The sequence below is a fragment of the Mandrillus leucophaeus genome, unplaced genomic scaffold (assembly GCF_000951045.1).
Source record: "Mandrillus leucophaeus isolate KB7577 unplaced genomic scaffold, Mleu.le_1.0 Scaffold815, whole genome shotgun sequence".
In the NCBI taxonomy this organism is placed as follows: domain Eukaryota; kingdom Metazoa; phylum Chordata; class Mammalia; order Primates; family Cercopithecidae; genus Mandrillus; species Mandrillus leucophaeus.
This window is the reverse complement of record NW_012108864.1, coordinates 298159-312358: the sequence shown is the minus strand read 5'-3', so window position 1 is coordinate 312358 and position 14200 is coordinate 298159. Positions and strand designations below refer to the sequence as shown.

Sequence of the window (14200 nt, the reverse complement as noted above, 5' to 3'; positions counted from 1 at the left end):
GAAAGATCTTTCCCCTGACATTCCTTCACCAAACCTTTTTTGACACAACTCAAAACTTTACTGTGCAGTCAAATCTAGCCCCTTAGACTCTACAAGTGAAAAAAAAAAAAAAAAAAAAACACAGGAGAACAATGCCATGTACGATGTACAGAAGAGTAAAAATGAAGTAAACCAGGGGTCAGTGAGCTGGTAGGTCAGAGGCATCACCAGGGAAGGAGCCTGTGCAAGGCTATTTCTTTCTTTTTGTTCCAGAAATCCGTTCGTCAAGTCACCATCAAGCATTGGTAAATACAAAAGCGATTTAGATAGCTATATACTATATATATTTTATATAGCAAGAGAGAAAGAGAAATTTCCTCTTAGTAAAATATTCACTTTTGTCAACCCTAGAAGGTTTTGCTGGTGACCCTGTTGTAGCTGGCAGGAGTTTGTTTTGTTTTGTGTTAAACATGTGCAGTGTTGAAGCCATAGCATCCTTTCCTAAGAACTTGTCGTTGGTTGGAAGTTTGTCCTACACAGTCTGCTTGCCTTGGCATTCACGTTTTGAACACTGAGCAGGCTTCCACCAGTCCCCGTTGTGACAGTGACAGATGTTACATTCGTCCACTTTCACTTCAATGCCAGCTGGAATTATTGTAGTTCCTGCAAAGCAGTTTGGACCTGGAACACACAGATACATTGATTAGTTGATTAAATCTGCAAGCCTCCCTTTCTCCCCACCATCCAAACCCAAGCCCCAAAGCCATGAATGAGTAGGTCAGACTACTGACTTATCAAGGAATTTTCTAGCCATCTCCTTGAAATTCTGCTACCTTTTGCACACAGCTCATATTTCCCATGTATATCGTGAACTTAAATAAAAAGAGACAATCTTCAAAAAAAAATCGTATTGTCTGCTTCCTGAGTACATGCAGTTTTCTAAATTTAGGTTCTGTGGGTTAAACTCTATTTGTTTTGTCCTCTGGGATGTAAAGGCTGCCAATGTATGCTCTGAAACACGAGGGAGTGCTGACATGGTCTGCCTCAGATGGTGGCACCCGTGGCCTGCCCTCTCCCTTCCTGTGGTGGGTTTGAGACAATAAACTCGCTCGTTCCCCAGTTTCAGTGCCTCCCCAGCACAGTTCCTGGAATCCCCAGCTTGTTTCTTGATAAGAATGAATAATTCATGACCAGATGATTTATTCATGTCCTGAACAAGCTTTGTTAGAGGTTCATTTGATTTTTATAAATGGACTTCCTTTAATCTGCTGGCTATCTCTCTCTCTCTTTTTTTTAAAGAATAACCCAAAATAGTGGGCTTTTGAAAGTCAGCAGGAATTTTGTTTTACTTTTTGACATTCAAAAGCCTTATTGAAAATGTCCCCTGCTCATTATAGATGAATGTTTTAAAAATTCACCCATTTCAGGTTTTTAAAAAATTCTTGTCTCTTTCCCTCCTTTCTCTTACTTTCCCCTTACTTTCTTGCATTTTTTGACCTTCCCAATGTAGGAATACCAGTGTTCAGTGTTAGTTATTACTATAGTTTCCAAATTCAAATGGAATAAAAATTGCTTCCCAAAGTGCAATGGATTATAGTAGGGTGGTACAAATTGTTCTTTCTTGGAAGCAATTTGGTATTAGGTCTCTGAAGTACACATTTGGGTAAAGAGAGAGAACATTGAGTTATGTCTACCAGTGATTTATTAACCCGGCATTACTGGCCACTCACCATAACCACTACAAAGTAATAAGGCAATGCATATCAACATCAGTGCCCTACTTTCACCTTCTTACCCCCTTGATAAGTAAGACTGTCTTTACCATCAAATAAATGAAATTTGGGGCTTTGTGTAGTTCTACTTCATATTTGGAGTCTTGCTTTTATAAAATTATAATTAATTATACAACATACACTTTTCAACAGAAAGCTATTAAATATGTTACGGTTTTAATTGCCCATTGTTTCAGAGCTCCCAGACCTCAACAGTGCATACACTTACCGGTGGTGGAGTGCCTATGCCTTTCTTCACTCTGTAACACAAACGCTTGGCATGTGCTCAAGCATAAAGAGCCACGCAGAGCAGGAGGGAATAAGGGTCAGCTCTGACAAGTAGCTAGCAAGCTGTCAGCCTTCGCCTGGGAGGGTGCTTCTTGTTCATTTTTTGTTGTTGTTGTTTTTTGAGTCAGAGTCTCACTCTGTCACCCAGGCTGGAGTGCAGTGGCACAATCTCAGCTCACTGCAACCTCTGCCTCCAGGACTCAAGCGATTCTCCTGCCTCAGCCTCCCAAATAGCTGGGACTACAGGCATGTGCCACCACACCTGGCTAATGTTTTATATTTTTAGTAGAGACAAGGTTTCACCATGTTGGGCAGACTGGTCTTGAATTCCTGACCTCAGGTGATCCACCTGCCTTGGCCTCCCAAAGTGCTGGGATTACTGGCGTGAGCCACCATGCCCAGCCTTGTTCTCACTCTGATTCTAAGCCACTGGCCATCCTTACTGCTGATTATTTAAGGACTACAATATTCCATAGGTCTTGGGATTTAAGTCATTGTTTGATAGATTGGACTGCCTTTGGGTCTACAGCTCCCTGAGAAAATTCAACACCAAACTGTGAATTTGTTCTGGACCCAGACCTGAGGGAGTCTTCAGAGAACTTGGTAGAGAGGTTTTTTCCAGAATGTAGCTCATTCTCCTAGGGCCCTTGTTGACAGACCTCTCTCAGCCCAACCAGTTGTAGGTCAAACAGGGTCTTGCCAGGGCTAACCTAACTTTAGAAATCATACTAGAGGGAACTTCCACCTGTTTGCCTGGCATCAAACTGGAGAAGGCAGTGGTTCCTCTTACCACCTGTCCCCTTGTAACCAAGTCTTTTTACCCTAATTGTGTACTTTTAACTTTTCCAGGTGGGAAAAAAAAAAAAAATTGAAATAGTGGTTTTAAAAGAAGTCCCTGAACCAGGCAAGATATTATCCAGTAAGAGTTTTCCCAACTTCTTGAGAAGATTTGGATATTTGACAGAAGAAGCTTAACTGTGTGAGCATGTAAGCATGCGTGTGTATGTGTATGTGTAGAGACATGCTACTGGCTCACAGGAGGATGGATAATATCAGTGGCACAATAAGAGAGACAGGCAGGGAGGAATCTTTGTGAAAAGAGAGTTCTTGCAAATCTCTATGCATATCCTGAAGGGATATTTGACTAGAGCTCTGGTTTTCATATCCACCCCTTTCTGCATATGCTGATATCGAACTATGGTTAGTGTGTATTTGACTAACCTCTATACACCATTTCTTCAGAGTCATTTAGAATTTGCTGCACTCTCAGCTCAAGAAATATTAATGACTGTATATTGATTGACAGAATGCAAAGAAAGATCCTTTGCACGTGCCAGGCCTAACCAAAGGCACTTCTGTAAATTATATGGTAAGCTCTCACCTCTACCTGATAGCCAGAGGTATTTTACAGAATCAAAAATTCCTGTTTGATCTCATTAGCTCTAGTAGTACAGTGATTTTTATTAGTACCCTTCTGAGAACCTTAGGTGTAACTACAGAAGTCTCAAGTTTGCTGTTAATAGTCTTATCTGCTTAAAAGTAATTTAGATAATTGTCAAGCAGAATGGTTGGCATTATTTAAAAACGGTTCTGGTTTTAGCCCTTCTTCCTTAATAGTGGTGACAGTACATGCAGATTTGCTTTGAGCATATGAGAGCCCACCATGAGTTCTTTACGTAGCAACTCTATCCTTCTATCTATTGTCTACCTTGTATTTGGGGACTGCTTTCTTTTTGTCTCGGTAGATGTAAGGGAATACGTTTCTTAGAGTGAATTCAATGGCAAAGCAACATATTTTAATGCAGAGGATTTGGAGAGACTCCAGAGGGGAACAATGAAAATGATTAAAGTGAAGGCAGGCAAATAGGACCTCTGAGAAAAGGTTAAGGGGATTGGAATTATTTAATCTAGAAAGAGAAGATGGAGGAATAACTCAATAATTCTCAAAGAATGAAGGCTTATTATGTAAAAAATGGTGACCAACTGTTCTCTCCTCCTTCTGGGGCCTAGAATAGGGGGAAATGGAGACATATTGATTCTCAATGAATTGAACACACTTACACATCATGTAAATTCTTCAGAAGACTGAGAACTGAATGTAGTAGTTGCCAACAATGTGGTGTGGTCTTCTCTTTTAGTGATCTTTAAGAATATAGGAGGTAGGCCGGTTGTGGTGGCTTACACTTATAATCCCAGCACTTTAGGAGGCTAAGGCAGGAGGATCACTTGAGCCCAGGAGTTTGAGACCAGCCTGGGCAACATAGTGAGACCTCGTCTCTACCAAAAACAGAAAGCCAGGAGTGGTGATGTGCACCTGTTGTCCCAAATACTGGGGAGGCTGGCTGGGGAGGATTGCTTGAGCCCAAGAGGTCGAGGCTGCAGTGACTTGAGGTTTTGCCAGTGCACTCCAGCCTGGGCAATAGAGGGAGCCCCTGGCGGGGGGAGGGGAGAGAGAGAGAGAGAGAGAGAATGAATATGAATGAAAGAGAGAATATGAATGAAAGAGAGAGAGAATGAATGAGAGAAAATATAGGTATTATCTGTCATGTATGGTTTAAGTAGTCAGATCCTTAAAGACAGGAACTGAAGCTTTGTTATTTCTTATGGTCCAGGTCTACTACTGTGTCTGACAAATATTAGGAAAGTATAAATTTTTTTAACTGAATGAAATAATATAAAGTACGTATATATTGGAAGTGAACTTAATTTCTGAACTTATGAATCAGGCTTTCTATGTGAAGCCTAGGGTTAGTATTAAACGTATAGGAGTATTTGGTAATGAATGAAAACACATGGTGATAATTTCTTGAACATTTACTTCAGGCCAGAAATTTGACTCATTTAATTATTACAACAAACCACATAAAAAGGTGCATGTTCTTACCTTCAGGACACTGAACCTCACAGATAAATCTCCCTGAAATCACACGTCCAGGAAGCGGCATCAGTGGGATATGAATTCAAATCTCTCAGAACTACAAGATGTTTCTAATTGCCCAGGAAAGGAGGCAGGTAGCTAGGAGTGCATTACTGTATTCCTTTGCCCAGATCCTGAGCTTCTGATCAGAATTTAGAAGTCTAGTTGGTTTTTGTGTTTGCATACTGAGGCAAGAAATTTGATGTGGCTAGAAACAAGTGAGACTGGTTTTTCTACAGGTCTTTATCAGATTTACTGGTTTTATATTGTGTATTTATATAGTCTTCAGGAATCATAATTTATTTTAAAACTAAAGGAAATTTCTCATGGAGAAGATGCTTGGGCAGTTAGACTTTCCTTTCGACAGCAGTGAAGTTCTCACTGCTACCGGATGTAGACCAACCAAAAAGCGGAATGAAAGTGGCCCATAACTCAAGAGACCTGGCTCAAGTGGAGGTTCTATGACTTATCGGCTCAAGTGCTCTCTAACCCCCACAAAAATGGGAGTCTATGTGGTCTAGTCTCAGGATTCATGATTTTGAAAACATGATAAAATTGGAAACAGAATTTTTTACTGGGAGTTTGGAGCTAGGAGCAAAGAGGAAAAGGTAGGAATAATCACACATGAAAACTTTTTTATTTTTAACAAGACACATGAGTAATTTTCCCTGCCAGGCATGGTGGCTCACATCTGTAATCCTAGCATTTAGGGAGGTCAAGTTGGGTGGATTGCTTGGCTGGTGTTTGAGAGACTAGCCTGGGCAACATGGCAAAACCCCATCTCTATGAAAAATACAAAAAATTAGCTGGGCATGGTGGTGCACCCCTGGTAGTCCCAGCTACTTGGGAGGTTGAGGCAGAAGGATCTCTTGAGCCCAGGAAGTTGAGGCTACAGTGAATTAAGATCGTGCTGCGGCATTCCAGTTTGGGTGACAAAGTGAGACCCTATATCAAATAATAATAATTTTCCATATTCTGTTCTTCTCTGAGCACATATTTTGCACATCTATAAAATGAAAACTGGTTGGTAAGCATTTTTCCATAGTAGGAATCATTCAAAGTAAATCTTACAAGGAAGAACAATATGAGAAATATATAACAGCAGAGTTGTTCTGGTGATTTGGCTGTGAAGAACCCAGGGCTCTATCCTTTCAGTCCCTTTTTATTCCATCTTCTCACTTCAACCTCCTCAAGATAGACCATAAAGCACCTTCCAGTGTATCTAGTGATCAGAGAACAAGCATTTGAAGTGATCTTTTCCAGTTTCACTCATCCAGGATTCTACAAAATCAGCAGAAAATTGAAGGGTCTCTGTTGTATTTGTGGTATTAAGAGCTGAGCAGTTTTTTTTTTTGGTAAGGCCTGAAATTTCCCCATAAAAAGGTGCATAAAAACTCAATGAAAAAGGAAGTTGATAGCCACTCTGTTTACACCTCTTCCAGTCTGTGTTGACTTATGATGTTAAGCATTAAACATCACATGATTGCATTAAGGAGAGTAAACATATAACCTGAAATAAGTACTCTAAAGGAGAGGATCATACAATTGTGGAAGGTTGTAGCCGAGAACCTGACTTAGACTACAGTAAGGCTGGCTGTGTGTGGGGGTGCAGAGGAGGAGCCATTGAGTGGCTGTAGAAGGCTAATGGGGTTGAAATGATGAGTGTAGCATAGCATGATGATGTCCGTGAAGTGGCCAGGAAAACAAGTTGGGACAGTTTTGTACTGGAGCTGATGTCTCATATTGGCTTGCAAGAGCAAACAGTTAACTCTTCTGGAATCTTATAATGTCATTGACACTTTTTTGATAGCTTGAAACTGGCCATGGTGGGTGTTTTTCTGTCACCCAAATCAGAAAATGCTAAAACTAAGATTTTTCCCTCTAGCCAGTTGTTAAATACTTTTGGACATATCCACTAGACTGGGGGCCTTGTTGGCCATGACAAAGCATTGGGAAGTCGCTGAAGGATTTTATGTAGGAGGGTGTGTGTGTGTGTGAGTGTTACCATGAAATAGAGACATTGATTTCATTAACTGCACCATGGTTGCTATATGATTGGTCCACAGAGCACTCATGGATGAAATAGACAGGAGCTGCCTTGATGGATGCAGGGCTCTTAAGATCGCAGACAAAGACTAGAACCCTCACAGGCCCTGCAACTGTATGATGGTAACGAAAACACATTCCTTTCTCCTTTGCTTTGAGGCATTGGGAGTATCTGCCGAAATGCTGGAGTGATATCAAATTAGTGTCAGCAATTAGCACATTGGCTTGAATTAGTTTATGAGATTATGCTTTATAAAAAGTAAAGTCCTAAGGGACAAGCCCCTAGAAAATGTGCAGTTTGATCTGGGAATGGGAGAAGAAAAGGGCTGGAGGATGGAGGTAATTTCTAGGAGGACAACACACTTGGGTTCCCTTAGGAGACCAGGGTCACATGCAATAGGATTAAGATACCAGGTTGTTGGGAGAAGAGGAGGATCCTATCTATTAAGCAACAAAACCAACCCTGGATAATTTAAGCAGAAATTACACTTATTAAAGGAAGTTGTAGCCAGAGAATATTTAGAATAGCCAAGACAACCAAGCCTGGAGGCAACATAATCACCTGTTGTGAAAGGGACCCCATGGGAGGTAATCAAATCATGGGAATGGGTCTCTCCTGTGCTGTTCTTGTAATAGTGAATAAGTCTCATGGGATCTCATGGTTTTGTAAAAGGGAGTTCCCCTACACAAGCTCTCTAGCCTGTTGCCATGTAAAACGTGACTTTGCTTGTCTTTCACCTTCTGCCATCATTGTGAGGCCCCCCCCAGCCATGTGGAACTGTGAATCCATTAAACCTCTTTCCTTTATATATTACCCAGTCTCAGGTATGTCTTTATTAGTAGTGTGAGAACAGACTAATATATAATAATATAAACATTAATTCCAAAGAAGGCTTCTAGAAGCAGCAGTGATGCATCAATGAATAAGAGTTTTTGCCTTCAGGGAGTTGACATTTAAATGGGGGGTAAATCAGGCAAAATGCACAAAAAGAAATAAACAGGACCGTTTTAGGTCACGGAGGAGATAAAAAGGACACATAGTCAAGGTCCTGGATCCAGAGTGGGAAACTGATATTTATAGAATATATTCACTATATTGCTAAAAAGTGGTTATCATGATCTCATTTCACAGGTGAGGAAAGTAAAGCTCGGAGAAATTAAAGGACTTGTTAAAGGGCAGAGAACTAAACAATAAGAGAGGTTAAATTTCAGTCCTCACATTCTGTTTCCCAGGTTGAGTACTTGAGAGAATTTCTTTATATGCTGATATTTACTTCATAACCATGTATTTTCTTATTCCTGACTCCCCAGTTTTCTCTTGTAGGAAGCTCATACAAAATCCAGACCTAATTGATAACATGCAATTTGGGTAACATTTTGAAGATTATTTTCAAGAGCTTTTTATACATGGCCTTATGTTCTCCTCAGAGTATTATTTTTTCTGTTTTACAGGTGGGACAATAAAACATAGAAACGTCAAGTGACTTTCTCAAAGTCACACAGTTAGTAAGTGCCTGGGGTGGGATACAGCACCATTTTTTTTTTTTTTTCTGTGCTCCATCCCAGAAGTCCATCTTTCTGTGAGTTAGAACTACTTTTCATTTCCTCCAAGTTTTGATAGCATCTGGGATGATGCTGCTGTAGTAGAGGTAAAAGGCTATGATGTTTTAATTCTGTGTGTATGTGGATAAAGGGGTGAATGGATGATAGGAAGGGAAAGTCCAGCTACAAAATTCCCATGTAGGGCAGAGAAAAAGCCCCTCGAGTAGCTCTATTCAACCTCTTCTCAAAACTGCAAAGCAGGATTTGCTCCTGTGAAGCACATATGGCCAGGAAGGCAATGTGGTTCTAGTGATTAACTCAGAAGGCAGCCAGGTTGTTACAGAGATCAGATCTTTCAGTACTAGATACCCTGCTCTGTTGCTTGTCGATTCAGATCCTTTTTAAAGCTGAGACTCCTACTTCCCAGAGACTAGGAAAGCCAGGCTGGTCAGGACCACTTCCTTGATCTTTTATGATTTTAAGTTAGTATGGTGTCCCTGAAAATTCTCCTTGGAAACAACTTCATATTGCCTAATGCTCCTTTTTTGAGTATAACAATTTTTGGTCTTGATTTGAAAATTTATTATTGACACTTAGTGTCTTCTAGAAATTGGTTGTAAATGATCTTTCTGCTGCATAAATGAGGCAGGTTCCTATTGTGTAAAGCCATAAACATCCTATATTTATTTGGCAGAGCATCTAAATCATTGTTTCAGCAAATAGTAGGATTGCAGGCTTTAGTCTGTGGTTAAATTGAGTTGGATTATGCCCTTTCTCTTCACTGATTTAATTCTCTGCTTTGTGCAGTCTGATAGATGCTATTGTGCTCTGAAAAATCAAATAGGATATCTGATCAGGTGTAGCCATTTTCAACTATTAAAATATTAGAAAAAAATGATTCTAAAAACCAGTCATTAGAGCTGATTGCAGTTAAAATTGTACTAAGTGCCTTAAACCTTCTAGTATCATGCTCTGATGCCCTTTTGGTGCCTGGGAAGAGAGCAGTGATGAGACTGCAATTGCTGGAGGGAGCTTCCAGAGCAAAGAATAGAGGTCCTCTACCTGCTTTTAGTCACTCATCCCTATGTTACTTCCAAACCCTTTTTATTAGACCTAAAACAAAAAGCTTCCTTAGATTAAGGTGGCAAGATTCAGGAAATACTGTTTTCTCTAAGGCTGCCTTAAAGGTGCCTGTTAATCATTTTATTTGAAAATTCAATATTGCTGAACTCCCACACAAATTTCAGTCTGAGAGCTCCAGAGAGTTTTCTGGCCCTTAAGTATGTAAGATTTATAGCCTGGTGTTCCAATTAGGTAAAATGCAAGGGCTGGAGTGAAGAGAAGAGGAAGGACGCGGTAAAGCTACACAATAGAAGTAAAGGTTGGCTGCTCTTCTTCTAATTTCAGGAAAATTCTCAGGCTCTGAGAACCTGGCATAGTTTGGGTCCTACGTTTGCCAGCTGTAGCTGTCTAGTCTCACCTTCAGGAGGATGTTTGTGGTCAGAAAATGGTTTGATTTGCTGTGGTCTAAAACATTTAATCTGCTTAGTTTTTGTTTTGAATGATGGAATAATCTCTCAGCCAAACTTCCTAAGCGAAAACAAGACTAACCCCACCTTGTTAGATCTTTTAATGATTTTCAAATCATTGTCCTATTTCTTCTCAGCAATCCTAAAAGTAGGTTGTGTCATTACTGTAACACCCATTTTACAGCTGGGAACACTGTGGTTCAGAGATAGGAGTAAAAGGATACAATTAGGACCCTGGAGCCAGACTGTCCACGTTTCAGTTCTGCTCCTACCATTTACTGGCTGCATGAACCCAATGTCAGCAGCCAAAAAGTGGGAATAATAATAAAGTGATAAGATAACCTACTTTACAGTTTCCTTCCTTTTTGAAGGAACAAATGAATTCACATATGTAAAGCACTTAGAACAGTTCCTGTCACATAGTAAGGCACAAAAAATGTTAAGTTGTTGCTATTATGATTCTACTTATTGTTATTACCTGAGTTACAGTCTGTACTACTTTATGGAATCCAGGTCCTTTGATTTCTAATGTTTATTAAACATTTTTTAAAAGATGTCAATGAAGAAATGAATCTTCATGTCACGAATAGCTTTTGCAAAGTGAGAGGGCATATAGCAGTGAAATCTTTTCTATGTGGATTTTCTTCAGGCTGTGTACAAGAAGCAGGATGAATGAAAATGTCTAAATAGCACATCATTAGGTAGGGTCAGGGGAGGTACATTGGTCTGTTTCAGTTGTTGACTGAGGAGGGAGTCATTAGGAAAATGAAAATGGTTTGCTATGATTGCTAATGGAAATGCTGTCATTGGTTGAAAATAAAGGACCCAGATATGATGGGAGAAAGTCTAAGTTAAGGGATAACAATATCGCAAGAACAGAAAACCAAACACTGCATGTTCTCACTCATAGGTGGGAATTGAACAATGGGATCACTTGGACACAGGAAGGGGAACATCACACATCGGGGCCTACTGTGGGGAGGGCGGTGGGGGGAGGAATAGCATTAGGAGATACACCTAATGTAAATGGCGAGTTAATGGGTGCAGCACACCAACATGGCACATGTATACATATGTAACAAACCTGCACATTGTGCACATGTACCTTAGAACTTAAAGTATAATAAAAACAAAACAAAGAGGTTGCAAGCTAAATAAAAGAGTAGGCAAAGATATTTATCTAAATATCTATCTTTCCATCTATTTATGTAGAGTGGTTTTGCAGGTTTTTTTCCTCAGTGCTAAAAAAACTGAGATAAAATGTGAACGCCTGCCAGTCACAGAAATATTGAATTATGGCACCCTTCTCCATGGACTCTTCTGCAGTCATTACGAAGAATGAAGTACAACTTCCAGCTGACTTGCAGGGATTTCCATGAGTTATTGTTGAATAAGAAAGTGATTATGCAGATAAGTGGGTATAATAGGATCCTATGTTAGTAAAACAAATGTAGACAAACTTTGGTGCATATTTGTATAGGATTATATGATGATGGAGGGAAAATAAGCATGAATACTATGTTGGTAACACTGACTGTCTTGCTAGGGAAAGGAGCTACTGATGAGGGAGGAGATGTGTAAGATAAAGGGGCAGGGTAAAAAGCAAGTTAAAAACTGCACCAAAATAGGGCATAATGACATATATTTGGTCCTGCGCATAAAAATCTGATATTGGCATGCATTTTTAAATCAATGCATACATTTAATGTTGTAGTGCTTCCTTTCTTTCCTTACAATCTATTATTAAAATGATAATGTATTTGGCAACCAGGCACATCTTAGAAGGGGAAATGTGATGAAAGGCACAGGAAAGGGCAGGCCAAACAGAGGCTTCAATACTCCCCATTTCTTTGGCAATAAATTTCTAGTGCTGTGCTGCCTATTCAGTAGCCACTACCATGCGTGGCTATGGAGAATTTTAAATGTGGCCTGTCTAAGCTGAGATATGCTGGGAATATAAAAAATAGACATCAATTTTTGTACCAGTACCATGGTGTTTTGGTTACTGTAGCCTTGTAGTATAGTTTGAAGTCCAGTAGTGTGATGCTTCCAGCTTTGTTCTTGTTATTTAGGATTACCTTCCCTATACAAGCTCTGTTATGATTCCATATGAATTTTAAAATAGTTTCTTCTAATTCTATGAAGCATGCTAATGGTTGTTTAATGGGCATAGCATTGAATCTGTAGATTACTTTGGGTAGGATGGACATTTTCACAATATTGATTCTTCCTATCCATGGTCATGGAATGTTTCTTCATTTGTTCACGTCCTCTCTGATTTCTCTGAGCAGTATTTTGTAGTCCTCCTTGAAGAGATCCTTCACTTCCCTTGTTAGCTGTATTTCTAGGTATTTTATTTTCTTTGTAGCAGTTGTTAATGGGAGTTCATTCATGATTTGACTCTTTGTTTGTCTGTTGTATAGGAGTGGTGGGAGAGGGCATCCTTGTCTTGTACTGGTTTTTAAGGGGAGTGCTTCCAGCTTTTGCCCATTTAGTATAATGTTGGCTATGGGCTTGTCATAAATGGCTTTTATTGTTTTAAGTTATGTTCCTTCAATACCTAGTTTATTGAGATTTTTAACATGAAGGGATGTTAATGGAACAGAATAGAGAACTCAGAAATAATGCTGCACATTTACAACCACCTGATCTTTTACAAGCCTTACAAAAACAAGTAATGGGGAAAGGATTCCCTATTTAATAAATGGTGCTGAAAGAATTGGCTAGCCATATGCAGAAAATTGAAACTGGACCCCTTCCTTACACCTATAGAAAAATTAACTCAAGATGGATTAAAGACTTAAATGTAAAACCCAAAACCATAAAAATCCTAGAAGAAAATCTAGGCTATACCATTCAGGATGTAGCCATAGGCAAAGATTTCATGACAAAATAATCGAAAGCAATTGCAACAAAAGCCAAAATTGACAAATAGGATCTAATTAAACTAAAGAGCTTCTGTACCGCAAAATAAACTATCATCAGAGTAAACAGGCAACCTACAGAGTGGAAGAAAAATTTTGCAATTTACTCATTGGACAAAGGTCTAATATCCAGAATCTACAAGGAACTTAAATTCACCAGAAAAGCCAACCCCATTAAAAAGTGGGCAAAGGACGTGAACAGACACTTCTCAAAAGATGATACGCATATGACCAACATATTTAAAAAAAGCTCAATATCACAGATAAAGAAATGCAAGTCAAAACCGCAATGAGATACCAACCATCTCATGCCAGTCAGAATGGCAATTATTAAAAAGTCATTTATTAAAAAGGCAATTATTAAAAAGATGCTGGCAAGATAGGAACACTTTTACTTCTGTTGGTGGAAATGTAAATTAGTTTGACCACTGTGGAAGATGTGGTGTGCTGATTCCTCAAAGATTTAGAACCAGAAATACCATTTGGCCCAGCAATCCCATTACTGGTACATACCCAAAGGAATATAAATCATCATATTACAAAGATACATGCATGTGTATGTTCATTGCAGCACTATTCATGATAGTGAAGATAGGGTATCAGCCTAAATGCCCATCAATGATAGACTGGATAAAGAAAATGTGGTACGTATACACCATGGAATACTATGCAGTCATTAAATGGAATGACATCATGTCTTTTGCAGGGACATGGATGGAGCTGGAAGCCATTATCCTCAGCAAACTAACACAGGAACAGAAAATCAAACACCACATGTTCTTACTTATAAGTGGGAGCTGAATGATGAGAACACATGGACAGAAGGAAGGGAAAAACACACACTGGGGCCTGTTGGGGGGTGTCGCTGGGGGAGGGAGAGCATCAGAAAAAATAACTGATGAATGCTGGGCTTAATACCCAGGTGATGGGTTGATAGGTGCAGCAAATCATTATGGCATATGTTTACCTATGTAACAAACCTGCACATTCTGCCTGTACATGTACCCCAGACCTTTAAAAATTAAAAAAAATCAGATTTCAAAGACTTAGTGCGTCTTTGAACATAAGATAAAAACAATGTAAAATAGCTCATTAATTTTTTTATATATAAATTACATGTTGAAAATATTTTGGATATATTTAGATATATACATTAAATTATATATATGAAAAATTATATATATACACACACACACACACACA

The 14200-nt window shown here is 39.3% G+C and overlaps 1 protein-coding gene across 1 annotated transcript in view; it reads right to left on the bottom strand.

The window, feature by feature from the left end:
• Nucleotides 1–250: 250 nt before the first annotated feature.
• Nucleotides 251–14200, bottom strand: part of VWC2L (von Willebrand factor C domain containing protein 2-like) — a 172406-nt gene continuing 158456 nt past the window's right edge. The window contains exon 4 of the mRNA XM_011967885.1: nt 251–660. Within this exon, the coding sequence (XP_011823275.1) occupies nt 512–660 (149 nt within the window). The 3' untranslated portion in view covers nt 251–511. The remainder of the gene's footprint in view (nt 661–14200) is intronic.